The sequence below is a fragment of the Chelonoidis abingdonii genome, chromosome 4 (assembly GCF_003597395.2).
Source record: "Chelonoidis abingdonii isolate Lonesome George chromosome 4, CheloAbing_2.0, whole genome shotgun sequence".
In the NCBI taxonomy this organism is placed as follows: domain Eukaryota; kingdom Metazoa; phylum Chordata; order Testudines; family Testudinidae; genus Chelonoidis; species Chelonoidis abingdonii.
Genome location: NC_133772.1, coordinates 66,980,379 through 67,006,122, shown reverse-complemented (window position 1 = coordinate 67,006,122; position 25,744 = coordinate 66,980,379). Strand labels below are relative to the sequence as shown.

At 37.9% G+C, this 25,744-nt stretch overlaps 1 protein-coding gene across 1 annotated transcript; it reads left to right on the top strand.

The window, feature by feature from the left end:
• The first annotated feature begins 822 nt into the window (after positions 1-822).
• On the top strand, positions 823-25,410 carry ZDHHC13 (zDHHC palmitoyltransferase 13). Its single transcript, XM_075065235.1, has 17 exons — positions 823-949; positions 2,536-2,672; positions 3,249-3,371; positions 4,716-4,793; positions 6,198-6,342; positions 7,762-7,826; positions 10,399-10,561; positions 11,484-11,609; positions 13,431-13,564; positions 14,411-14,513; positions 17,414-17,536; positions 18,592-18,654; positions 19,034-19,127; positions 20,008-20,091; positions 21,941-22,098; positions 23,729-23,826; positions 24,752-25,410. Exons 1-17 carry the CDS (start codon positions 899-901, stop codon positions 24,888-24,890), a joined length of 1,884 nt encoding a protein of 627 aa, XP_074921336.1. The 5' UTR covers positions 823-898; the 3' UTR covers positions 24,891-25,410.
• The last annotated feature ends 334 nt before the right edge of the window (positions 25,411-25,744 follow it).

Genomic DNA, 25,744 nt, shown 5'->3' with positions numbered 1-25,744 from the left:
CTGCTTGAGGCGGCAAAAAACCTGGAGCCGGCCCTGCCTCAGACAATATGTTGATGTGGATTCATCCTGGTGTCTTCCTCTGCAGCATGATGCCATTGTCATGCAACTTGAGAACACTGTGGCATGATGACGTTTCAAAGTAACATAACTTTGTGACACAGTTTATTAATTTTTTATATGGCTCAGGGCCATAACAACCTTTTGATGGAACGGTGCAACATTCCAATGCAATGTGATGCCCGGATAAAACTTTTAATTGTGCTCTGCGGCATCATGATGGTGTACCAATACAATGTGTGGGAAAAATTGATGTGAGAGGGTGATGCTGTAGACAAGACATGACACTTTAAAGGGGCGTGCTGACATCATGAAGCAAGTCATATTTGGCACAACAGACATTCTACTATGTGGGTGACATCAGAGAACCACATGACAGGGACGATGTGTGGGAGCCATACCTTGGAGAAGGTATATCTGGTGCCGTGGTGGTTGTCCTGGGAAAGTGACATGAGGGGGCAACATGTGGATGCCAGATGTGGGGCTGGGGTTATGTCTGGCTGGGCCCTGAGCTTGCCCTGGGTTTTGACTTGTGGTTGCCATGCATGTGAGGGGCGTGACATGTGTCTTCCACGAATGGGAGGGGGCGCGGGGGGGACCGAGTCCCCGGCCCTGCCTGAGGGCCTGCCCCAGCCCTGAGTGACTCCACTGTGTGCAGTGGGGAGGGTTACCCCGCTTCAGGCTCCGCCCACACTGGGGCAGCTTCCAGCCCCGCCCACCCCTGGGAAACTCCTCCCGTGATTGGCAGCGCCCGGGACGGGGCGGTAACCAGGAAGCGGGGCAGGAAGCTGGACTCGGCCGGAAGAAGTGGGAGTTCTGGGCCGTGTCCTGAGCAGCCGGCATGGAGGGCGGCGGCGGCGGCGGCGGCGGCGGCGGGGGGGCCGGCTCTGCGGTGAGGGGGTGGGGTCTCCTCACTGGCTCGGCTGCGGAGCGAAGGGGTGGCCGGGGATGGAGGAGAGGCCTGGGAGGGGCCTGGGGTCAGCGAGATGGGCGGCAGGGGGGGGGTCCGCCCCTCCGGTGGGGAGATGCTGGCTTGGTTCCCCACCCCCACCCCCGAGGCTTTGGTTCCCCTCGTATGGACAGTGCTCGGGGGGCTCATCTCCGCAGCGCGGGAGGGGCAGGCTGCTCTGCTGTCCCTTTCCCAGCCGGACTGAGGTTTCATTAGAGACAGGCACCTGTCTGCCTGCCCCACGGGGGAAAGCAAGCGCACCGGTACAGCTCTGTGCCCACCTCCTGCATCCATTCACGGTGTACCGGCCCTAGCGCTATTACTGATGTCCGCCTCCGGCGCTGGTGGTCAGTTGAAGGGGAGGTAGCAATAGTGTGTTCCACGTTGCTCCCGCCTCTTACCTTTCTGTAGTTTTTTTGTATTCCGTCCCAGCCTCTTTCCTCGCCCCCCAATTTCACTCAGTTGTTCAGGTAAAAGGATGAGAGAACCAACACATGGCCTCAGTCCTTGTAGGGAAGTTCACAGAAATTTGGAATGTGTGTGTTATCTTGGACCAGATTAGACGGATTAGAGTAGGGATGCACCTGGAAACAGAATATTCTACAGCTAATGAAAAATATCATCCCAGCCAGTCCCAAAGATGGAGAGTTGTAATGAAAAGTATTGTGAGTTAGCAACCCCAGGCTCATTTAGGACTGACAAACAGATCATGCTATGAATAATAACTTTTTCCTTCTCAAAGCAGATTTAACGATATTGTCAAACAACTAAATGTTTACACGCCTAAATTAAAGTGATCCAATTTTGAAGGTTCTGCAGGTGCTCAGCAGCTGTGGAAATCAGGTCACTGTTATTTAGATGCCTAAATATGTATTTAACTGCCTAAGTGTAAGCATCTGAGTTTCAAAATCTTACCCTGTTTGTGCAGGAATATTCTCCAATTATTGAAATGCAATCTTCTCTGGAAGAAAAAACAGCAACTAATATTCACAGTAGGTTTTAGGAAGGGAAGTGAATAAATGAATACACTTGTCACTTTCGTTAGGAAATGAGTACAATATATGATATTTTTATAACTGTGCTTTTGCTTGTTTGTTGATTGGTTCTTCTTCATGACAACACAAAAGTTATACCCTGTTAGTATAAACTTTGAAACCATTGTTATAGAGTAGCTTTGTTGTAAACAGATCCCTTTTTTTGCTTAGACATAATCCTGCAAGGTGCTGAGTGCCCTTCAGGTTTGAGCCCAGAGTACCTGAAACTATATTCTTTGTGTCATGCTACTCACCCCCAAAATGTTGTTGGCTTCATTGAGAGCTTTGGACACCCAAGAAATGCAGAGCCAATGTCTTAATTGATGAATGTTAATGATGTCTTTAAATTTATTTATTTGTTTATATTGCTGTAGTGTTCCCCTCACCCCCAGGTATGTTGAGTGCTTTCTACATAGGGAAGACACAAACCCTTCCCCAAAGAGTGTCTAATTTAAATAATATTTGTTGGTAAATATTTTCATTGTTAACCCACAGTGTAAACATCACAGCCATGGCCCCCATCAACCTCAAGCACGGAATTGGCATATCATCCATAAAGATCAATCAAAATTGCAAACAGCATTTCCACTTGTGGAGGACTACAGTAGCTGTGATATTGTCAAAGCTACACAGTAAGTCAGTTGTGTATTCTATTTTGTATTGCATAAGGGAATTTAAATTGAAAGCCATTTGTAATATTTATTTCTTAACAGCAGAATATGTGATTCCCCTCACTCCCCGTTAAATAATATCAGAAAGCGAACTGTAAAACCATGCTCTATGATGTTTTTTAATCATAAGCAATATAAAAATAGCTGTGGGTAAACCAGATTACAGAGTAGCAGCCGTGTTAGTCTTGTATCCGCAAAAAGAACAGGAGTACTTGTGGCATCTTAGAGACTAACAAATTTATTTGAGCATAAGCTTTTGTGGGCTAAAGCCCACTTCATCAGATGCATTAGTATCAGATTAGTATCAGTTGGTGTAACGTTGTATGTGTCAACTAATTTAGGGCTCAGTCCAGCACCAATCCTTGATCAGGAAACATTTCCACTGAACACAACAGGAAATTCTGCCTGAGTAGGAACTGCTGGATCAGGCCCTTAATGGGAGATTTTTATTTATTTATTTTTTTAAATATGTGAAAACCTCTAAATTAGAAAATACTAAAGAATCGCAGCTAAAACTGAATGTTTTTCTTACCTAAGATATGGGATATTAGAGCGGTGCAAGGAATTGGTGGAAGCAGGTTATGATGTCAGACAACCAGACAAAGAAAATGTGACACTTCTTCATTGGGCAGCAATAAACAACAGACTGGATCTTGTAAAGTAAGCTGTAGTATCTATGTCCATATGACCTTGTAGGTATAAATAAATAATTTTGGCAGAATATTTTTCTTGTCTTTCATGTTCACTTCTGTTATATTTCATAACCAAGTGAAACCAATAGCATATACTCTGTTAATATACTTACCTATATCAAGTCTGCATAGCTTATGCCACTGAAATGGTATAGTATTACTATTTACTTTCTTTTAGTGTGAATTTGTGCAATACATGAAATCCAGTATGTTACTGAACACCCAGGTTTCAGGTACAAAATAAAATTTTAAAATATTCATTTGAAATGAACATCTCCAAATTTTTATTTGTCAATACCTTAATAGATATTTCGGATGGGAGTTCTTACTTTCTGGAACTTCGAGGTGCTTCCCTGGAGTAGCTGAGAAAGAGAGGGCAGTTGAAACCAATTCTTTCTAAACAGTAAAATAGAGAATTAATGCTCAACTTTCAATACAGATTTCACATCTTGGAGTCCAATCCTGCTGAAGTCCATAGAAATGGAGGGTGCTCAGTGCATTGCAGGATTTAACCTGTGATATGCAATTTTAAGTACATTAAATAGTATATATCCGTCTTTTTGCTATCTGTAAGGGCTTGGCTACGTGGTGCATTAGGACGTACCAGCTAGGGTGTAAATTCTAGTGCACACCAGCATATTGCTCCCTAGCTGACTAATGTAAACCTGGCTGGTGTGCACTAAAATTTCCCTTCTGCATGTTAACATAGTGCTGTTTGAATCAGGACTACAGTGCACACTAGGGAACTTTTAGTGCACACTAGCAGTGTCAACCTGAGCCAATTAATGCATGACACGCTGGTATACGTTAGAATTTACACATCTCTGGTGTGCACTAACACACCATGTAGGCGAGCCTTAAAAGATGAGATCCATGCAGACGAACAGCCATTGACTTCAGTGGGGCTCAGCACAAATGTGAGAGTCCACTCACATGAAGCAGCTTGAAGGACTGAAACCTAAGGATCCAATCAGCAAATACTTAAGCATTTGCTTGATTTCACTATCAAGAACGTGGAAGGCAGATTTTAATTGTGGGAAGAAGGTCTGGAGCTAATAAATTGCATAGCATACAAATTTCAGTAGTGTAGTGCTTGATGTTGTAAGTGCATTGCTAATTACTGTATTTCTTTAAATGCAGCATCTTTTCCAAGCAGCATTTATTACAGTAAAAGTATCTGTGTGTTTGCCTGTCCCAGCGAAAGTGTCATTATTACAACAATAATCGTTAGTAGGGCAGTCTGTTCTTTAAGTATTAGTTTTTCATCTATCTCTTATTTACTCAACCATTTTATTTTATTGCTGTTACACAGGTTTTATATTTCCAAAGGCGCAGTAGTGGATCAACTAGGTGGAGATTTAAATTCAACTCCGCTTCACTGGGCCATTAGGTATGGTACTTATAGATGCCAGTTATACTTCTGTCAATATTAAATAATACAATAAATTTGCTGTTTGTTTATCAGTTAGTATCTTAATCCTAGTTAGTTCTGCATTTCTTTTATTTAGGAACAAAGTGTTTGTAGCTTGTATGTGTATATTAGCACTCAAACCTGTCCTCAGATACCCAGGTGCATACCATTGTGGAGCTTGAAAAATAAGTTACTATTTAGTTATGTATTGTTATCACGTACATCCATGTTTTGGGCCTATGCTGTGGATGGAGCAGTACTAATATTCAGAACCTGTGTCTGAGGTCAAACGGGCCAAAAGGATTTTTTAATTTGTATTACCTTAATAATATGATTGAAAATTCTTCCTAATGCCTGTTAAGACACAGGCCAATGCTTCTGAAGACAAGTTAGCTGGCCACGTTATACCCAAGACTACCCAGGATTCAACATGGCCAAGTAACACTGTTTCAAATGTGTTAGCTGCATTTAAGGGAGGAACCCAGGCTTCATCTTGACCAACTTAGCATGTATTAAAGGCACTGTGCCTGTACTAGACTTCTAAAAATGTGTGAGTTAGCATGTTAGCTAAATCAGCTGGGTTTAACATAATTTAAGAACATACCCTTTTTGCTTATCAAGACAGGACTTCAGTGAGATGGTCAGGAAAGGAAATGGAGTGCTTGTCTACACAGGAAAATTAACTAAAATAGCTCTCTGTGTGGATACTCTTATTCCAGAATGAGTATCTTTTGCTGGGTTTATCTTAATCCATTTTGAAATAAATGTGTCCACACCAGGAACTATTCCTGAATAGCTGTTTCTCTTTAAATTCATATCCTACCTTACTCTGAAGTAAATTTCAAGTGTTAGACTAGCCCTTAGTACAATTTTCAGTAGCTCAGACTCGTGGTCAAAAGTTAGATTTCCCATATTCGGAGATATGATTCTGGTTTAAATAACCAAATTGAAATGTTCCATAGATGCATTAGGTACAAATGAGAATAAAGTATTAACGATCGTGTAAGCAAAAGATACAGACTTCTTGGAGTGACTGATACATTGTATTAATATACAGGGGATGTTTTAATTCACGTTTATTAACCATATTAATTTAAATGCTAGGATTTTCCACACAGTCAGCAAAGTAAATTCTTAGTAAATATTCAGCACTGTTCCAAAAGTTAATTTTAATCATTGGTTAAATATACTTTTAGAACATAGTTTTAAGTTAAACTTAACAAGTTTCTTTAAAGCTTTCTCTGTTGTTTTCCATGTTATTAGATGGTCGGTCAGTCAGTCTCAAAGATTCTTTTATTATGAATTTGAATTGAGCTCTTTCATAACTTCTTGTTGTGTCTACATGTTAAAGATTTCTGAGAAAGATTTCATATTTATTTTCAGGCAAGGGCATTTATCTATGGTAATATTGTTGTTAAAATGTGGAGCAGATCCAGCCCTTATTGACGGTGAAGGATACAGCGGCATTCACTTAGCAGTGGTCTTTCAGCATATGCCTGTAATAGCTTATCTCATATCAAGAGGCCAGGTATGTTTTAGTTATGCAGCAAATATCCCAAATGATGTTTCTTACCTAGTTGTCTCTTTTGCTAATACATTTTTATCTATATTGGGTTTTGTTAAATGAAAAAAGAACCTTATAGAGAAGCAGTTTTTAAGCAAATATTCACTATGCCACAAGTTCAAAGAGATGCATTGTAATGGCTTTCCTGCTTTTTTACCTCTTCCTGTCTTTTTAGAAGTCAAAATACATAAGCAATCCTGTCCAGCATTGTGGAAACCTATAGTGCAATATAACTGGCATTTAAGTCCAATAACTGACAATATATCCTTGAAACGCATCCTAGAAGATAGTATTTCATTATTCAGTTAATAACTGGAACTCTGTAACAGTCTGTTATTTGAAGCTCACAAAACACATGATTTTTCAATATTTTCTCATCATCTCTCAACTCTTTTTAAAACTTCACCACTATGTACCTGTGGCAAGCTAAATTTAAAGGTAGAAATGAGACAGTGTAAGAGAGAATATTTTTGCTGGATAACATTGTGATCAGACCAGTGGTGTCACACAGGACTGCCTAGAAAACTTTGATCCCAATCCTACAAGCCCTTAAATGTGTGTAACTTAGCTCGTGTGAGTAGTCATACTGAATTTAATACGTTTAATCTTGTGAGTAAAATTAGGCATGTGTGTAAGTGCTTGGAGTATTGGACCCTTTGCTCAGATAATATTTTGCAATAACATTATACAATCTGAAACACATTTTCTCTCTATCCTAGAGGCCATGTAGTAAAATAATTGTAACCTGTGGAGTCTAGGTATAGATGGTATATGCCACAAACATGCTTAAGAAGGCTCTTCTGCTACCTCAATTGCTGTGAAAATCTTCTAGAAATTAAAAAAAAAAATTCCTTTTAACTCAATCTATATTATACGTCATTTTTGTACATGAACCTTAATTCTTGCTTTCAAAATGTGAATGTGTAATTCTAGTAGGCCTACCTGTATGTGAGAAGGGAGAAAATAACAGAGGGAAAGGGATCAGTGAACAAGTGGTAGAAAATTGGTTATTTCCTTATTTGCTATAGCTGACTTCCTTTTCTATACAGCATACTGATTACTAGTTCACCCCCCCACCCCCCCAACCTCTCCTTACACATAGGCAGAAAACTAGTGAAGAATTTTCTCTTGAATTATTCTTGTTGGAATCTACCTACCTGTACTAAAAGAAACTGTATACAAGAATTGAGAGAAAGGAAGAGGAAAGGAATTCCTTCTAAAGTGAGTTCCACGTTCTCAGCTGGTGTAAATTGGCCTAGCTTCACTGACTTGAGTAGAATTATGTCAGTTTGCACCAGCAGAGTATCTGGCAGAGTATCTTTTATTTTCTGAAATCTATGAATAATTTTCTATCTAATAATCTCAATATCTTTTCATACTCAGAGTGTAGACACAACAGATTTCAGCGGACAAACGCCTCTTATGCTGTCAGCACAGAAAGTAATTGGGTAAGTAATGGAGAACTAAAAAGTTACCAGTCCTCTTGCACCCAGATAACTCATTGGCTTTTTAGAATAATGAAATACATCACTTTAAATCGGAGGTTACAAATGCCAAAAATTTCACCCCAGAACAAATTATTTCAGCTGATTGGTAGATCCTTTTTAAAAAAAAAAAAAAAGAGGGTGGCGGGGGAAGGTATCATGGAAGTAGTGTGTCTGTAAATACAACTTGTGAGCACCTCTATGAATCTGTATTCATTTCTTATTTATGAAGACTCCTACTTTCTGCACTAGTACTGGTTGTCTTCAAATGCCAGCACCTATAAACCATCTCCCACAATCCAGAAAAATAGGTGAAAGTAGGATCACAGGAGGAAAAAGGCAGAGGCCTAGGCTAGTACAAAGTCAATTTGATACTCTGGGAAAGCTGCACATACAGCTCATACTTACTAGCATTCAAACGGTGAGGCATTCGAGACATTTGTCACATATTTGAGAGTAAAACTTAACATTGATCTGATATATCAGCCTCACTTGCAACACCTAAAAATGAAGATCTCTTCCATAAGAGCATAAGAACAGCCGTACCGGGTCAGACCAAAGGTCCATCTAGCCCAGTATCTGTCTACCGACAGTGGCCAATGCCAGGTGCCCCAGAGGGAGTGAAGCTAACAGACAATGATCAAGTGATCTCTCTCCTGCCATCCATCTCCATCCTCTGATGAACAGAGGCTAGGGACACCATTTTTACTCCTTCCTTGTCTAATAGCCATTTATTGACTACTAGCCATCATGAATTATCCATTTCCTTTTAACATTTTATTATCCCAGCCTTCACAACCTCCTCTAGGTTTAGGAGTTCACAGTGATCTCTCTTGCGCTGCATGAAGAAAATCTTCCTTTATTTTCTTTATAACTCTCTGCTACCTATTTATTTATTGGTGACCCCTGTATTTTATTATGTAATATTAATAACTTTTCCTATCCTACTTTCTCTTACGATTACTCTATGATCTTTTATTACCTTTCTATTTTATTATCACCCTTAGTCTCCTCTTTCCAGCTTTGAATTATGGCCTATCCTCCTTTAATCTTCCTCAGTGGACCCTCTTCAAACCGCTAATCATTGTAGTTCCCTTTTCTAACCATTTCTAGTGCTATAATATCTTTTTAGCTGAGAGACCACCATCTGTTAACACTGTTATTAGATCTTATGCTACCATCGATCTTTTATTATAGTGCAATAATTATATTCTCCGTCTTATTCTCTATCCTCGTTATTAATATTCTACATCTGTTGGTTTTGACTGCTCTCTGATCACTCGTGACTATCTCAGTAGAACATCCATCTGATACGTCAGATCTTTTTCCTGACTCGTAGCTAAATTAGCCCCCATCATATTGTATGTATAGTTGGGGTTATTTTTTCCAATGTGCATTACCTTACATTTATCCACATTAAATTTCATTTGCCATTTTGTTGCCCAGTCCCCAACCTCCTTGATACGAAAACTATCAGAAAAACTCCTGGGGAACAGATCCTTCAGTCCTATGTACACTTTATTGTCCCTGGTGTTTGCTCCAGCTGAATACCTGTCTAAACATCCAGCTACCACACTCAACTTGTTGATACTCCTGCTATTAGCTGTTTGAACTATACACTGACCTCCAGACTGTATGTGCTAGTGCACATAGCTCCACCAGACCTTCGACAAGATGCCATTACTCTTAGGTCTGCCTGGAGAGCTGTGACAGATGAAACCAACTTAATACGTCTCCAGTTGATTGATTGCCCTATTCTCAGTTGGGAAACAAAACACAGTGCCAACTCAAAGGCCTGCCCATATTCAGGGCAGAAATCTCACTCCCGTGGACTGGAAAGATCTTCTGTGATGTGACACTCAATACTCCTTTGCTACAGCATCTCACCTGCTTCTGGACAAGAGCATGACTGGCCTTTTTCCATACACAGATGATGCCACCAAGGAGCTGAAAAGTATGTTCTCACAGAGTGGAAGCATAGGTGGGAAATTTACTTAAACACTAAATAAATTTGGTAGTCTATTGCTGCATCTGCCTTCTTGTCCACTTGACTGCAGATTCGGGACCAGGCTCAACAAGACTACGCTCTGGCTTGTCCAGAGTTGCCGTACCTGTACAAGGGCTTAACTTGGTTTCATCGCCATGCTGTGACTGTGGGGCAGCATTGCAGACAACAGCTCGTGGTGGAAGAATAATCAACCTGACATCTCAAGGGTGGTTTACAATTTCTAGCCTCCCCAATAGAGAGGCTATCCTCTGATTGTGGAATCTGGACATGAAGCTTTGACGTTTGCATACAAGAGAAGTATGGGGCAGCATATTTTAGAGAAATAGCTACTGAGAAGTCATGAATTCTAATCCTGACTCTGTTACTGACTAGCTGTGTAATCCTAGGCAAGTCACTATCCTAAAATGAGGATAGACACATGATGGTGTGAAGATTAGTTTATAAAGTGTTTTAAAAATGTGTTTCTCTCTAATCTAAGTTCTCCTCTGTTTGCTAACTGGTCTGTATATCCTGTTTATTTTCATCTAGACCAGAACCCACTGGATTTCTTTTAAAGTTTAATCCTTCTCTCAGTGCTGTAGACAAAATTCAGAAGAATACTGCATTGCATTGGGCAGTTACAGCAGGAAATGTTAATGCTGTAGAGCTACTGCTGGATGCTGGATCTAATATGGACATAAAAAATGTCAAGGTACAATTTTTTAAATTCCATTTCATTCTGTGTAGTACAACAATGTGAAATTACTTCAGAAAACAATCTGAGGGCTCTGTCTAATCCTGTTTCAGGTAGTTGGGACCTTGATGTCCATTATAATGGGAATCTGACTACGACCATACCAGTTGGCATTCTTATTCAGTTCTTCTAAAATGCAGATGGGGATTTGTTTTTTTGTGGTGCAGAGGTTGAAGTAATATGGCCACGAATGTGTGTATTCGTGTCCTTTTTTCTTAGCCAAGCCACTTTACATTTCTGCCTCATTTTCCTGAGCTATAAAATGTGGATAATACCTACCTCCGAGGGAAATTGTGAGGAATAGGTTCTAAGGCAGAGATTTTTCAAAGGTGGCTAGTGATTTTTGGGTGTCTGCTCTGAGACCCTTAAAGGGACCTGACTTTCATAAGTGTTGGACATCTTCCCTCTGAAAACACAAACCCTTTTAAGATGGCCTCGCTGCTCTTTTTCACATGCTAGTTCGAGCAGAACTAGTGCATGTCTTCCTACCCACACTGGGAAGCATATGATATCTTCCTTCATTTTCATGAGAGAATCCTAGAATACCATCCTTATTTATACTTTTTCTTGTCTTGCCCTTGTGGTTGGGAATGCAAAATTTCTTTACCTTGACTTTGCTAGAACTTCAGATTATTGCGTCTCCTCAGAGACCTTACAACTGATCATTCAGATTTGTTAGCACTGAAAACATTTGCAACCAGAACAGTCTACTTGGTTAACTTAATTTTACTGCATCTCTGCAGTTAACCTGCCACTGGTAACTTAAATTAGTTTGAAAAATAAACATCCACCAAATAATTCCATTTTTCTGTTACTTCTCAGTAGTTATTTAAATGTACAACACATTTAGAAAAGTAAACTTTAATTTCTCTTTTTAAAGGGAGAAACACCGCTTGACCTTGCTCACCAAATTCAAAATCGCTTGATTATTCATATGCTAGCTCAAGAAGAAAAAATGAGAATCAGAAAAAATTCCAGGTTACTCAGGATGTTAGCGAAATATGAGGTATTTTCTTTCATATAGGAACAATTCATGGACTACAGCAGTGGACATTTTTATATATATATTAATGTAAATGACTTATGTTCTAATCTTGCCTCCGTTTTAAGCTCTAGGAATGAGCAAACTACAGCCCACAAGCTGGATCCAGCCCCTCAGGGCTATGGATCTGGCCCGCGGGATTGCCCCCCATGGCACTGTGGGCCCAACACCGCTCTCAGAAGCAGCCCCCAGGCGGGCGGGGCTGAGGGCTCCATGTGCATTGCCCTTGCCTCCAGGCACTGCCCCCGACAGCTCCCATTGGCTGGGAATGGGGAACCACAGCCAATGGGAACTTCAGAGGAGCTACCTGGATGTGCAGCAAGGGCAGCGCATGCAGAGCCCTTTGCCAGGAGCTGCAGCGCTTCCTGGAGCAGCGTGGGGCCAGGGACAAGGCAGGCAGGCAGGGAGCCTGACCTGGTCCCGGTGTGAGCTGCTGCCACTACCCCGGAGCCACTTTAGGTAAGCGGCACCAGACCAGAGCTCAAACCCCTCCTGCACCCCACCGCCCAACTCCCTGCCTTAAGTCCATTGCCTGCACCCCAACCCCCATGGTGACAACCTGCACCCCCTGCCCTGAACCCCCTCCTGCACTCTGCACCCCTGCTGCACCACAGCCCCCTTCCCTGCCCCAATTCCTTGCCCTGAGCCACTTTCTGCACACCATACCCCCTCCCACACCCTGCACTCCCTCCCGCACCCCAACCCCCTGTCCTGCATACAATTTCCCCACACAGACGTGGCCCTCAACCGAAAAAGTTTGCCCACCCCTGGTTTAAGCCATTGAGAAGAGTACTGAGTTTGTTAGTCATTTAGGCCTAAATTTTCAAGTGACTTTTGAGAGGGGTGGCCCCTCAATTTCAAGGAGCCCAATTTAAGACATCTAGAAGCAGTCAGAATTTTAAGTGGTTTAAAGTTGGGTATCTAGAAATTGAAACACCCCAAATCACTATCAGCTTTTGAAAATTTAGGCCTATGTCCTTATTCTTGTATGAATATTGTATAATGGTCCAGCACACTTCTGTACCTATTTTGGGGTTTTGTTTAGTCATAGCATGTAAATGTTTTTAAAGTAAATTAGACATGTGTAGCAAGATCCGTGGTAGACTTGATGAAATCTTAGGCTTGTATTCTAGTAAGCTGATTGAGGTAAAACTAATGGAGTTCCTTCAATACACTTTCACGATGATGCAAAACCATCTGTTAGTTTTTTTTCAGGTTTAGCAATGATTTAATTTCTATAAAGAAAAAAACACCTGATTTCAAAATGTAGCATGAGAATTTTTTGAGATACACAATAGGAAATTAATATTTGTTTAAATTCTAATACCTTTCATTGGGTGTGATGATAAGACCTTTTTTCAAATAATGTGGTTAATAAAGAGCTGGAGGTTTTTGTAATTGAAGAATGATTGCAATTTAATTTGTAGTTTGCTATTTATTAGAAAAATAGTACACTTACAGTTCCTATGGCACAGGTTTTTTTAAGAAAAACTTCTGAAACAAGTAATATTCTATAGCAGTTGAAGCATTTGGTTTAAGAAGTTAAAAATAGTCTTTTGGAACAGAGTTAGAAAACAGATCGAAGAAGAGGTGGGTTGTAGAGAAAAAATGTAATAAAAATATGGTGATATTGCTTTCCCGCTTGTTTTGTTTGTCTGCAGGGAATTCTTTCTTGGCCTTTGAACTCCCATTAATTTTTGGATCTTGCATTTGCTGTGTCATGTGCTGTTTTGTACTTTGTGTAATATTTTAGATATCATGTTGTAACAGTAATCATTTTGATAGTTTTTCCTGCTGTCGCTGTCTTCCTTGACACTGATGTGGGCTATAGGATACATAATGGACTTAAATTCCGATTCTTGGCTTTTGAAAGGAAGTCTGCTTCTCTTCGTATTTTTCGGGATGAGTCTGCTTACAAGGTTTGTGCACTTAGATTTTCTATGCATGTATTTATATAAGAATTATTTTTGTATGTCTCATACAGTATTCCCTTCAGAGGGTTTTATAAGTTCACTTTAGCTGTAAGTAAATTAACTGGTTAAAAATCATTATTTCCTACTTAGGTTTTTTTGTTTTGTTTTTAAAGAATCCTATGGTTAAATGTTTATCAAAACAATTACAGAAGGTAACAAAGTTACAAATGCAAAAAACTGTTTAATCTCCCAGTAACAGTAAACGTAAGTGGTAGATAAGAATTGTTGAGACATACTGTTCCATTTTAAATGAATGACACACATGAAAAGAAATTAAACATAAATATTGTTGAGGGTCTGATCTTGCTACATGCTGAGCTTATCCTCTAACAGTAATTACAAAAATGTTAGCTTAACCTTTTTTCCCACTGGGGATAAAAACCTGTATTGTGTTTGAGAAATCTTCCTCCCTCATACCATCACCCCCAACCTCTAATCCACTGCAACATCTTGCAAGTAGTGTCTGTTGAAATGATTCTGGTACTGCCCTTGTGTAGGAGTTAGCATAGACTGTACACTTTGCATGTTAGAGTATTCATCAATAAAGAAGCCAATTCTGTGGTCATTGTTTTAGATTGGAACACTGTGTCCTTCAGGACACTTCCTTTACAGAGCAGCACTGCAGGTGGCATGCCATAGAAGGCCACAAAAGCTTTTTGAGCAGTGGTGTATAATTCAGTTTAAATGAAGACTTAAAATGAACATTTTATAATACTTTATAATACATTTTAAAATATTTGACTGTGTATTGGTATGGCTTAGAAATAGATGTTCTTTTCTAATGTCTTCCAGGCAGTTTGTGGAGCTCAAGAACCTAAAATATTTACCAGCAATTTTCATGCTAAGTTCTGTGTTTTGGCTGTCTATGACCTGGTTTGTCTGGTTCCTGCCTGATATCCTTTATACTCAAGGAGTGAAATGCCAAATAAATTTGGGCCCCAATCCTGCAAATATGTATGCTTTTGCTACTAATGTGTAAGTGTACGTAGGGTTGGTGTTTTGCCTCCATTAGGAAGGGATGATGTAATTTTGAACTACTTTATCCAAAGGCTATCAGTGGACAGAAATTGAGGTTTACATGATTAGAGAGTAAATGCTAAATATAATACAGTTTTTCCTTTCAGGCAATAGTTGATAGTATTGAGATTGAGCTTTTCAAGCTTTATCCATTATATTCAAATATTCCTTTAAATATAGATATTAGCTGAGTAAAAATGTATAAAAGGCTTTTGTTTCTTATTACTTTTAAATTACATTTTGCCTGCTTGGTAAAATGTCTTTTGAATAACATCTGCCTTTAGTAAGCTTCAATTTCACTTATGCATTTATTTTTGAGGTTGTTAGAGGGGATACAATAACCTGTTCTGTGTGATTGCCAATAACAAAGAACATATATTTGTTATAAGAATTGCTTTCTCACCTTTTGGACGTTACATTGAGCACCAGGAGATGGAATTATGCTTTCCTGTGATTAAACTTAAGCAGTGCCATCAGATAACAAGTTGCTTTAATTGTGAAGGCGCAAAAGTAGATTTTTTTTTTTAAATGTTTTGTTGAATACAGATTAGTATATACCATTTTTAAACCCAGTTTTCCCTCCAGGTTAGTTTCTCATGTGGCCACCTACCTTGCTGATCAAGGCTCTGATCAAGCACAATGTTCAGACACATGCTTAGGTGCCTTCTGGATTGGGCTCAGATAAATAAAAAATAAATGACATCTCCACACTCTAAAAGGATAGTGATTCAGAACTCTTTTTGCTGCTGCTTTATCGTTTTTTTTAAAAATAGAACTTCAAAAGTTTCCTACCTTCGTATGCGTTCAGGGGTTGAGCTGCATTCTCTGTGTGTGGTCCATGGCTTTTCTTTAACATACTTCAATTCTTATAACAGGGTCTGATTGATAGTATGTGTAAAGCAATGTACAAGTGTTGTTGCATTCACTATCCTGTATTCTGCTTTGTTGTTACACAGAAGGCTTTATCTTTTAATTTTGTAAAACATTTCCATTAAAACAGAAGGCCTTTAGGGAGATATTTGTAACTGAAAATAATTTCTATATTAAACCAGCAGTAATATATTCCTATATTAAGTAGCCATTACATTTTTAATTACTTCATCCCTTAAGTGGCATTTTCTTTTGCACTATTTCTAACGAGATTTCTTTAATGTGATTATCAGGATTAATTTCTGTGATGGGTATATTCCATCTGGGAATGCATATATATATTTGTCTCACTTGTAAGTAAGTTATTTGTTCTTACTGCAGTGTGTAAATGTGGAATTTGAGTTTCTGACTGTACTTAAAAACTTAAATTTAAATGATTTATGCTTTGTTTCCGGACTTAAAAATTAAAACTTTTAACTGGTTGTGCATTAGAAATAGTGAACAAAATGAACACAGAAAGGCCTGACCAGTACTGGAGAAGTGGTGGGCAAGTAGGTCGCTTTCCTTTCTTTCCCCCATCCTCTTACATGTGTACATATTTCCTTTTTGGGAGTGCCCACAGATCCATGAGTGTGGTATAAATGTTTTGAATGATAGAGCCAAACTCTTTGGACATACTTATACATGTTTGTTGAACCTTTCCCATAGCTAAACTCCCAGCTATTATGTTCTGGATTTGCTCCCCCAAATCTACAAAACAGAAACGGATGCAGAGTATTAACAATATCCACAAGGAAATACAGCACCATATGGGCTCACAAGAGAATGTCTTGCAATTTCATCATGACTAAACATGATACAAGCTATGGAAGAGATTACATCTTAAAACACAAAATATCAATATTTGTTAGAGTAACATTTTTGGTTTTAGCCATTGAGTTACCTCATTGTATTTGTAATATGCAAGAGAGAACAACTTTGAGTTAAAAGTGCACGGCGCTGTACCTAGGAAGATATCAGTCTTAACTTGATGTGATTTGTTTAGGTGCCCTTCTGCCCTCCTTCCTCTCTTGCCTCCCACCCCAAACCGGCGTATAAATGTTTATAATAGAGGGGTATAAAAATTCTGTATATAATACACATGTATCTTCCTTTATATAAAAGCTTTACACCTGTTAGTGTAACAGTAGTGCAGCAAACATCTATATACATAACAATACTATACCTAAAACCGGTGTACCTACTGTATATTTTGTACAGTATATATTTAAATGTAAATATCATTAAATTAGTCAGTCATGGGGTAGAAATAGAAAAAGATCAAATACCAGATCAAATCAGGAGTTCATCCAGCCCAGGATCTTGAGTTGTAACAGAATGCTGATAGGATTTTCTTTTTCCATCCTATAAATGTCTTTCCTTTTGAGGGTGATTGTAAGTAGAATTATTGTCAGTTGGTCTGTGACATCCTCCATTAGTGGATGTCATCTTAGCATATGTTCCTTCTTACTGTTGTTCCTTATATGCAGTATTCCGTACTGGTGGAGAAGGGATGTGATTCATGTTCACGTTCCAGGGTGTAGTCAAAGGCAGGAATCTGAACACTGTAGGAGAGGAAAAAAGAGATCTTTGGTCCTGAATTTGGCTTGTAAGTTATAACTAGTGATAGTAAATCTCTAGAACTACATTGAACAAAACAGTAAAGCCCTTGCTGTGTGAGAGCCTATGGGAGTACAAAGAGTATAGTAATACAAAAAGTGAAATCCATCCTTTTTCGTTGTTAGTGAAATATTTGTAAAATTTCAATGATGCAGTGCAAGTTAATTTTAAATGTAATAATTGTTTGTAAGGACAAAATGTTGTTGATAAATTTATGTAAAACAATATTCCTTAACCTGAATATTAAATTTAGCAGACACAGTTTTCCAGATCCCCTTCATCCTCAGTGTGATGGGTCTTCTCTACTATTTCTACAAAACATGGAGAACAGATCCTGGATACATTAAGATTTCCGAAGAAGAAAGAAGAAAGGTATTTTATCTCAACAAAACAACTTAAAATATACCACAGTATAATGTGTTTGTTTGTTTGTTTTTTCTGTGATTTTATATTTAAACAGTAATATTTCCTTTAGTCTTCAAGGAGATTTATTTTAACACTTAGTACCACAAGTGGCAGCTAATACTTTCCTGTTTTTATATATTGTAAATTATTTCTCTTATCACTGCTTTCTTAAAAAAATAACTTCCTCTCTACGTCATCTCACATAGATATCCTTGTCTGTTGAAGTTTGAGATGCAGCTGAATTCTACACTGGTTTCACCCAATAAAACGCCAATGATGTTGTCTGTAGTATAAATTAATAGAGAACTTGTCCCACAAACTATGACTATCTCATGTGGTTTTCATATGTTTATAATGTATTATGCATGTTGGTGTTTCTAAGTTATATTGTTGCTCAGCGCTAGGAGTGCTATAAGCTTTAAGAGCATTTTCATGGTCTTGTTGAACATTATGGAAACCTGGGAAAAGTAATGGAGCAATTGTTACCCAATTGCATTTACGACACGGGGCAAGAAGTTGCTATGCAATTAACAGGTAGTTTACTATGGTCCACTTCATGGTCACTTGGGATTGTGGGGGGAACACCACATGTGCCAACCTCTGCCCTCATGATCTCTCAGAAAGAAGTACTACTAACTGCATGAGAGGTACTTTTTAAAAATTGAGAATGGCTCTAATATATATATTATATGAATTGTTTTAACTGTTCTGGACAAGCACTACTTCACAAAAAAAAAAAGAAAAGAAAAAACAATGTCCTGCATGCTTGGGGTACTAGAGGACTAAATCAGATAGGTCTCTTCCATCTTCCATTTCCTTGAATCTGTGTACCTTTCTTTGTCTACGCCAGGAAATAATTTAGCTTCATTTCAGTGAAAATATTTTGATTGCATATCTTTAATAATAATAGTTGACACTTGAAGAGGACTCGTCATCTTGATAGTATTTAAGAAGCCCCGATCTTCCTGACACCCCTGGAAAAATTAGATAAATAGAATTGTAAAATAACTTGTGTCTTTCAGAGTATTGTTACTCTTGCAGAAGCTGGCCACTTGGATTTCAGAACATTTTGCACATCATGTCTTGTAAGTGAGGTTTTTATTGCATGTTTCATGTATGTTACTCCTTATTTGCTGCACAGGGCGTTATGTGAATAGCTCTCTGAATAAGAGGACTATATTTTTGTTCTTATCCTTTGGGTCTGACTTCAGTATTTCTTGTCACATGAGTGAGGACTGCAGTCTCAGTGCCTTTAATCTTATTTCAGATAATCCTTTAAACTACTATAGATAGTTGTAGTTGTCCTATAAAAGGAAAAATGCATAGTTTTGTCATTTAAATTATGTTGAAAAGTTTGGTCTATAATGGGAACTACATTTTTTTAAATGTAGAGCAAAAATAAGCGATTTACATGATTTATGCATGTAATGAATTACTGCATTTTCCTCTTCTGCTTTCAACTAGGTAAAAAAGCCTTTGAGATCCATGCATTGCATTGCTTGCAACTCATGCACTGCTAGATATGACCAACATAGTTTGTGGATTGGACAATGTATAGGTAAGTTTTTGTTTATTTTAGCATACTTGGAGACACCTTGTGCTAATCTCCTGAAGGACAGCACCTAATATCACAATCTAGTTAACTTCTGTGATTGATAGATGAATGGGTGTTGACAGTGACAGCCAGTGAGATCTGTATCCAGCCCTTCTCCTTTGTTGTGTGGTCTCTGAAATTAGCCATTAAGGTCAGGGAGCTAAAATGGTTCCTTGGGGCACTGAGCACTATCATTAGGGAGGAGATGGAGAAAAAGATAACAGGCTTGGATTATTATGGACCTTAAAGCTGCAGGACTTTTAAAGCATATGTTTCGGTCATTGTAACTTTACTTGTAAATTGGAAAGGTAAGCATTTAGAATTTCCACTTCACTATGTGAGGTATACAAAGTTATTTATTAGACTGAAGTAATTCTGATGTATAGCTTTGAACATCTTTAAATCTTGATTGTAAAGAAAAATTATCGTTTGTGTAATACAATACCCAAGTCTATTTTGTCTTTTACATGTGAGCTCATAATGCTAAAGAACACAGAGCTCAGATAGCTAAATTAAATAGCAGTAGTACAGTTTTACTGTTTTATAATGAGGTGATTATCTTGAGCTAGAACAGAGCTGGGGTTGCTAGTTAAGGCTAGCTCCAAATACAGACTAAATACTTGTCACCTTTCTCATTAGTTTCATTGATGTAACTGGGATTACTAGCATGAGAAAGTTGGGAAGGAATTAGGTCAACTGTGGTAAAATGTACTGACCATGGTGGAAGGGATAGTCAGAACTTTCTTTGAGGTTGAATATCTTTCTACTTCTGTTAACTTTGGGAAAATACTTTTCATTGTGTATCTTAACACCATTAGTATTTTCTTCACTGTCCCAAATACAGGTGTTGGCAACCATTATTATTTCATCTTGTTTCTGCTCTTCCTAACTATGGTTGGAGTCTGGATGGTATATGGAACTCTTCTCTGTACGTATTTATACATTTCATTTAATTTCATTTTCAAGGAGCTGTTGCATACTTTATTCATTTTCTAGCATTTCATATATTGTCATTTTGTGGCTCAATCCTCATCTTGGTTGTGCAGGAACAATCAGCATATCTGAACTCATGATCAAGATTTTGGTAAAATTTTTGTCTAGTATTAATAGTTCAAAAATTATATCTTTTTAAAAGGTATTGCTATAGAGATCCACATTTTTAGGAAATGTGACATCAGAAGAGAAGTTGAGGTTATACTAGAAACAAAATTCAAGAGGTGTAAAAAATAAGTGTGTGTGTACTCTAGTGGTCTTGTACTCTTCTGCTTGCAGTAGAAAATGTGGTCCTGAATATATTATCACAGACACTTATTGATCTTATGGTTGTTGGGGGAAAAGTCTGTATTAAAGACTAGTGCCAAGAGCATCTTTAAAAATCTAGTGGTAGTTTCAAAGAAGAGCAAATTATTTTCCTGCAGCTGTTGCTCCCAGGAAGCATCCTGCATCCATTTCATACACAGCCACTTTCCTGAGAGATGTGATTTGTGGGTTCAATTTACAGTATATACATCTTTGGTTAAAAAAATAAAGCTGGTAAATTATGAAACATGTTTAATCTCCTTGGAGCTCACAAGTTCTTCTCTGACTGGAGGATTCAGAAATTTTTTTATGAACTAAAAGCCCTTATGGTGTGACCTTCTGAATGTGAATTGCGATATTAACATCAAAGAAAAATCCAAACAAGGAGTTGGCCTTTGTGTTCTGCGTAATGTTATATGAAAATGAGGAGAACTAACACATAGGGAAGTAAAGTGGGTATATGACAGTGTAAGAAATGAGGCCTTATCTTGAACGCTTATCGTGCACCTCAGTGAGAGCCTTGAGTGGGCAAGAATGTAGGGTTCTCCTAAAGTGAACATTGCATTTGATCCAAAACCAGGGGAGGCTCTTAGATGTCTAAATCCTAAAACGAACTTAAATCTAAGATTTCAGTGAGACTTAAGTATGTTCTTAAAGTTAAGTACATAATTGTTTTGCTGAATTGGAGCCAAAAAGACAAACTTGCCTAGTTTGTTACATTTTTATAGATAATAGCACGTAACCCAGGCTGTAGATGTCTGAGACTTAAAAAAAAAAAAAAAAAAAAAAAAAAAAAATACAATACATTTCATATCTCTCTAACTTTGGGTGAAGCACTGCTTAGCCCCTGGCATTGATTGAATATGTTCTCCATTAGCTTCATTTTTATTTCCTTGGATTTGTAAATGCAAACAAAAAGGTGACTGTCACAAACTGTAGATGCTTTTAATTATTATTTAAACCCCGTGAAGTAGTAGTCATTGCCTTGCAGTATCATTTTATTTAATTTTATAAAAATTCTTAGGTCCATCCAATGCACAGGGTACCCATTCTATGAAATAAAAATGCACATAATAACAATACAATAAAGGTCTGTTTATCCCATCTTGGCAGACTGATCTTCACAGGTCATTATGATGTTTGTAGGACAGAAGCTTCAATTCACATTTATCTTTAGTTTAAATTGGCTCACTGGGAGGTATCCTGAATAAATGGACCATACTACTGTAGTATATTGCATAGTGTGTAATAAATTAACTTGATGTGATTTCTGATACCAACTGTAATTTGCTAAATGTGTATGCTGCATGCAGTATGCATTCGGTAACTGCATCTGTATTGTTTTTGTAAGTAGTAACGTACTAGAAGTCTTGTTTCTAGGGGAGTTTGTAATGTTTGGTTCCATGCTAGGATGTCTTAATCTATTCTTAGGTAGTTCATTACTTTTTTTAGTAAAGGCTAACTTTACTCATTCTCAGATTGGACAGAACATTGTGCAACAACTTACCAGCAAGATGGAGCGTGGACTTACTTTACACAGATAGTGTCTTGTTCTCCGTGGGTTTTGTACATCTTTACACTAGTGTGTTTTCATACTTCATGGGCTTCGTTGATGCTAATTATTCAGCTTTATCAGGTACTTTTTTGCTTCATTTATATGCTTTTCTTAAGGACTTCTGAATTTTAAAAATTTCCTTGGCAGACGTGTCTTATCAAAGGCCTTATGTTGCACCAGGAGAGAGATAGCTTGATCATTATCTGTTAGGTTCACTGCCTCTGGGGCATCTGACATTGGCCACTGTTGGTAGACAGGATACTGGACTGGATGGACCTTTGGTCTGACTCAGTATGACCGTTTTTATGTCCTTATGTTCATACACAAAATGCTGTCAGATGGCAGGAGAGAGCTCATAGTCAGCCTTCCTTTGCCCATCAGTATCACGTTTCAATGATGTGGAAGGATGACCCACACCTTAAACCCCCAGGGCTGAACCTTTGGTTCCATGGCTATTTGTGCAGAGATCATTTCAGATATTCAGTCTGAACAGATTCTCAAAATCAAACCTTTTAATAGAAGTCTGCTGTTTATAGTTTGTTTTTATGCAAGTCAAAAATATTTATGGGAAATTGTTAAGAAATAAAGTAGTTTTTGGAAGAAAAGAATCTAAGTGACATATAGAACTGGTGTCAATTTCTAAAAATATTGTATGGTTGATCATTTTGCCAAGTAGTGTAATTAGTGCTGAACTGAGATGTGTTTTAGCTCAGCAGTGCTTCATTAATCCATTAAAATCCAATTAAGATAAAAATATATGACCTTGGCTCTACCCTGATTAGCAGTATCAAGAATTTTTTTTTAAAAAAACCTTGCTTTTCAAAGATTCATAACTCTGCTTACTATACAGAATTGTTCCAGGCTGGTAGTTTTATCCAAAAAATGGTTGTTGTTTTTTTACCAGTGTTCAGAAAACTAGGGTCTGCTATATATACATCTCTATATGTTAAAGAAATTTATTGAGCTAAAATTATTTTTCAGTTAGCTTCCTAGGTTTCTTCAGAAACCACTGATCTGTGTATGTTTAAAAATAGATTTAGGCTATGTTAAAGGATATTAATTAAACATTTTTGACACTGTGGAGAAATATTTGGAAACAGCCAGAATATTTACAATTAACTTCTCTGCTGTGCACACAGTAGCTTATCAACTTATATTACTTAATGACTTCTAGTAAGATATTTGTTGAGGTTGCCCAGCAGCCAGACAATAATTTGTAAATATCTCTGTGACCTAACATATAATGTTACACAACAGAAAAGGCAATGGGAAATTATAGGCAAAAATACTTAAATGTAAAAATGCAGTTGAGGAAATTTGAAAACTAAGGCTCAAACAGTGTCCTCTTCTTGCTCTCTTGTGCCAAAGTATTGCTGCACATTGTTCTTGCAAGGAGATGGCTTCTGTGGTGTAACAGATCTTTTCCCATCTCTGTATTCTGAGTGGTAACATCATGCATTTTCACCTCTGCAAATATGTAGGCACAATGAACCAATTAAGGATGAGTTCTCGGATTTGGCATTGACACTCCCAACTTCTTGGTTTCTATCACTGCCTTAGTGGCATGTTTGTAAATAATGTATACTGTAACTCCATTGTGTTAAATATGCAGAAAACATTAGTTAAATTCTCTGGTGTCTCCATTATTTTAACTGCTTTAACATATCCACATTTCAACTGTCTCCTTCCCTCCACCGCACCTACCTTGAAGATTGCATTTCTGGGCTTGACTTCACATGAGAGACTAAACCTCATGATACAGAGCAAGTGTTCTAAGCATGCTGTTTCTCTCAGGAAAACTCCATATAAGTAAGTATTTTTGGTAAGAGAATTATTTCTAAGGAAATGGGATTAATCATTTTTAATAATATGTTTAACTACTTTGTATGTGCCAAAGAAAAGTTAGTTTACTAGGTGTTTGCTGAATATGCCTCTTCTTCTGAGTTATGCAAAGGGGATGGAATCTGATCCACCAGGGAACTCTCCAGCAAGGGAGATGAGTGATTCCAGTGGGTGAAGAGCCAGAATAGTCAGCTATTGTGGAACCCTTCTGTACAGGGCTGCAGGGAGGCGATATAGCCAAAGTATAACTTTTCCTCGATATAACGCAACGCGATATAACACAAATTTGGATATAACATGGTAAAGTAGTGCTCGGGGTGGGGGGGGGCTGCGCATTCCGATTGATCAAAGCGAGTTCAGTATAACGCGGTAAGATTTTTTGGCTCCCGAGGGCAGCGTTATATCAGGGTAGAGGTGTATCTGATTCTCCTCAGCAGACAGACACTCTTTGGGGATTGTTGTCCACTATTTATAGGTTGGAGAAATCCCATGGGGGCTCTAACCCTACCCCATGGCCAAGCGGAGAATCAAGGTGACATAACCATCTACTGTAAAACTTGGCATAAGAGAGAATCTGGCCCTCAAGGATTTCTGTTGAAGTAGAAATCTTTACTTTCTCACTATCTTTGTGGTGGTGGTGGCTGTGATAGCGCTTACTGAATTCTCCTTTTTTTTTTTTTTTTTTTGACATTTAAGTGTAATATGGGCTGGAAAGTCTCTGTGAAAATATAATAGATTCGGCTATTTAGGGGGAAAATGTGTTTATTTTTCCATTTCTTCTGCAAGAGCTCTCCTTGTCAGCTTTGTGCTTGAAATGTTCTTTAGTGTACCATATTTGCTGTGTCCGCCCTCTTCTTTTAAGTTTATTAATAGATACTTCTCTGACTTCCAGTCACGGATGCTTCCAGAATCTTGCAGACTTTTTTCAATGCAGTTGCTTTGGTATGTTCAAGCCCAACGTAGTCGACTGGACTAAACAATATACTCTAACATTACATCCAGCAAAAGGTAAAAACATTCACTCTGTATGAAGAGAAGCAACATTGAATTCTTAGAGCTGAGTTGAAAGCTAAATAAAACTGGATATTCTTTATATTGTTTGCAAGTTATTCTGAAACTCTCTTGCCTTAATTTTTTATATTGGTACTATTGTTTAAATAGTAAAGTTAAGTGATCATAAATTACAGCAAAACAGGTGTGAATTGCTGTGGTGGTTTTGTATGTACTTTCAACTGAAACAATTTGAAATTTCATATAACTATGAGATGTCACTCAAAATATATTTTTATGAGAGATTTTTATACAGCACTCCAGAATTTTTATTTAATATTTTTTGATCAATTTTTCATATTCATGTGTCTACAAAGAACACATTTGTTAAGGGAAATAAAATATTTTTAACATTTTTGAATTGGCTATTTCAAAAAGTTTTTTTAACACTAATTTGTATTTTTGATAACTTATTTGTCTTTATACTATGTAAATCTGTACAGAATCACTGTTTAGACTTACTGTTTGCCTTCACATTAAATAAATTAGCTTTCATGCTTATATTGATTTTTTTTTTAAATATTCAAGGGAAAGTGTGAAACTTACATATTTACAAATCATTAAACATAACAGCAGCAAAGACCTATCTTGCTACTTTAAACATCTAACAAGAATTGATCGGAAGAATAAATCTTGCACTCATTTATACCAGTGTCACTTGGAAATGGATAGCTCAACCACTAGTAGGTATGTGACCAAAACCTAATGGTACAGGCATAAGATTGTTTCACATTATTTCAGACTGCAAGCATAGGGCTGCCGTAGTCCCAAGTGATATGCTTGTGCCCTTGATAAATTTAAAGGAATTAATACTATATTTGGAGAATATATAGTC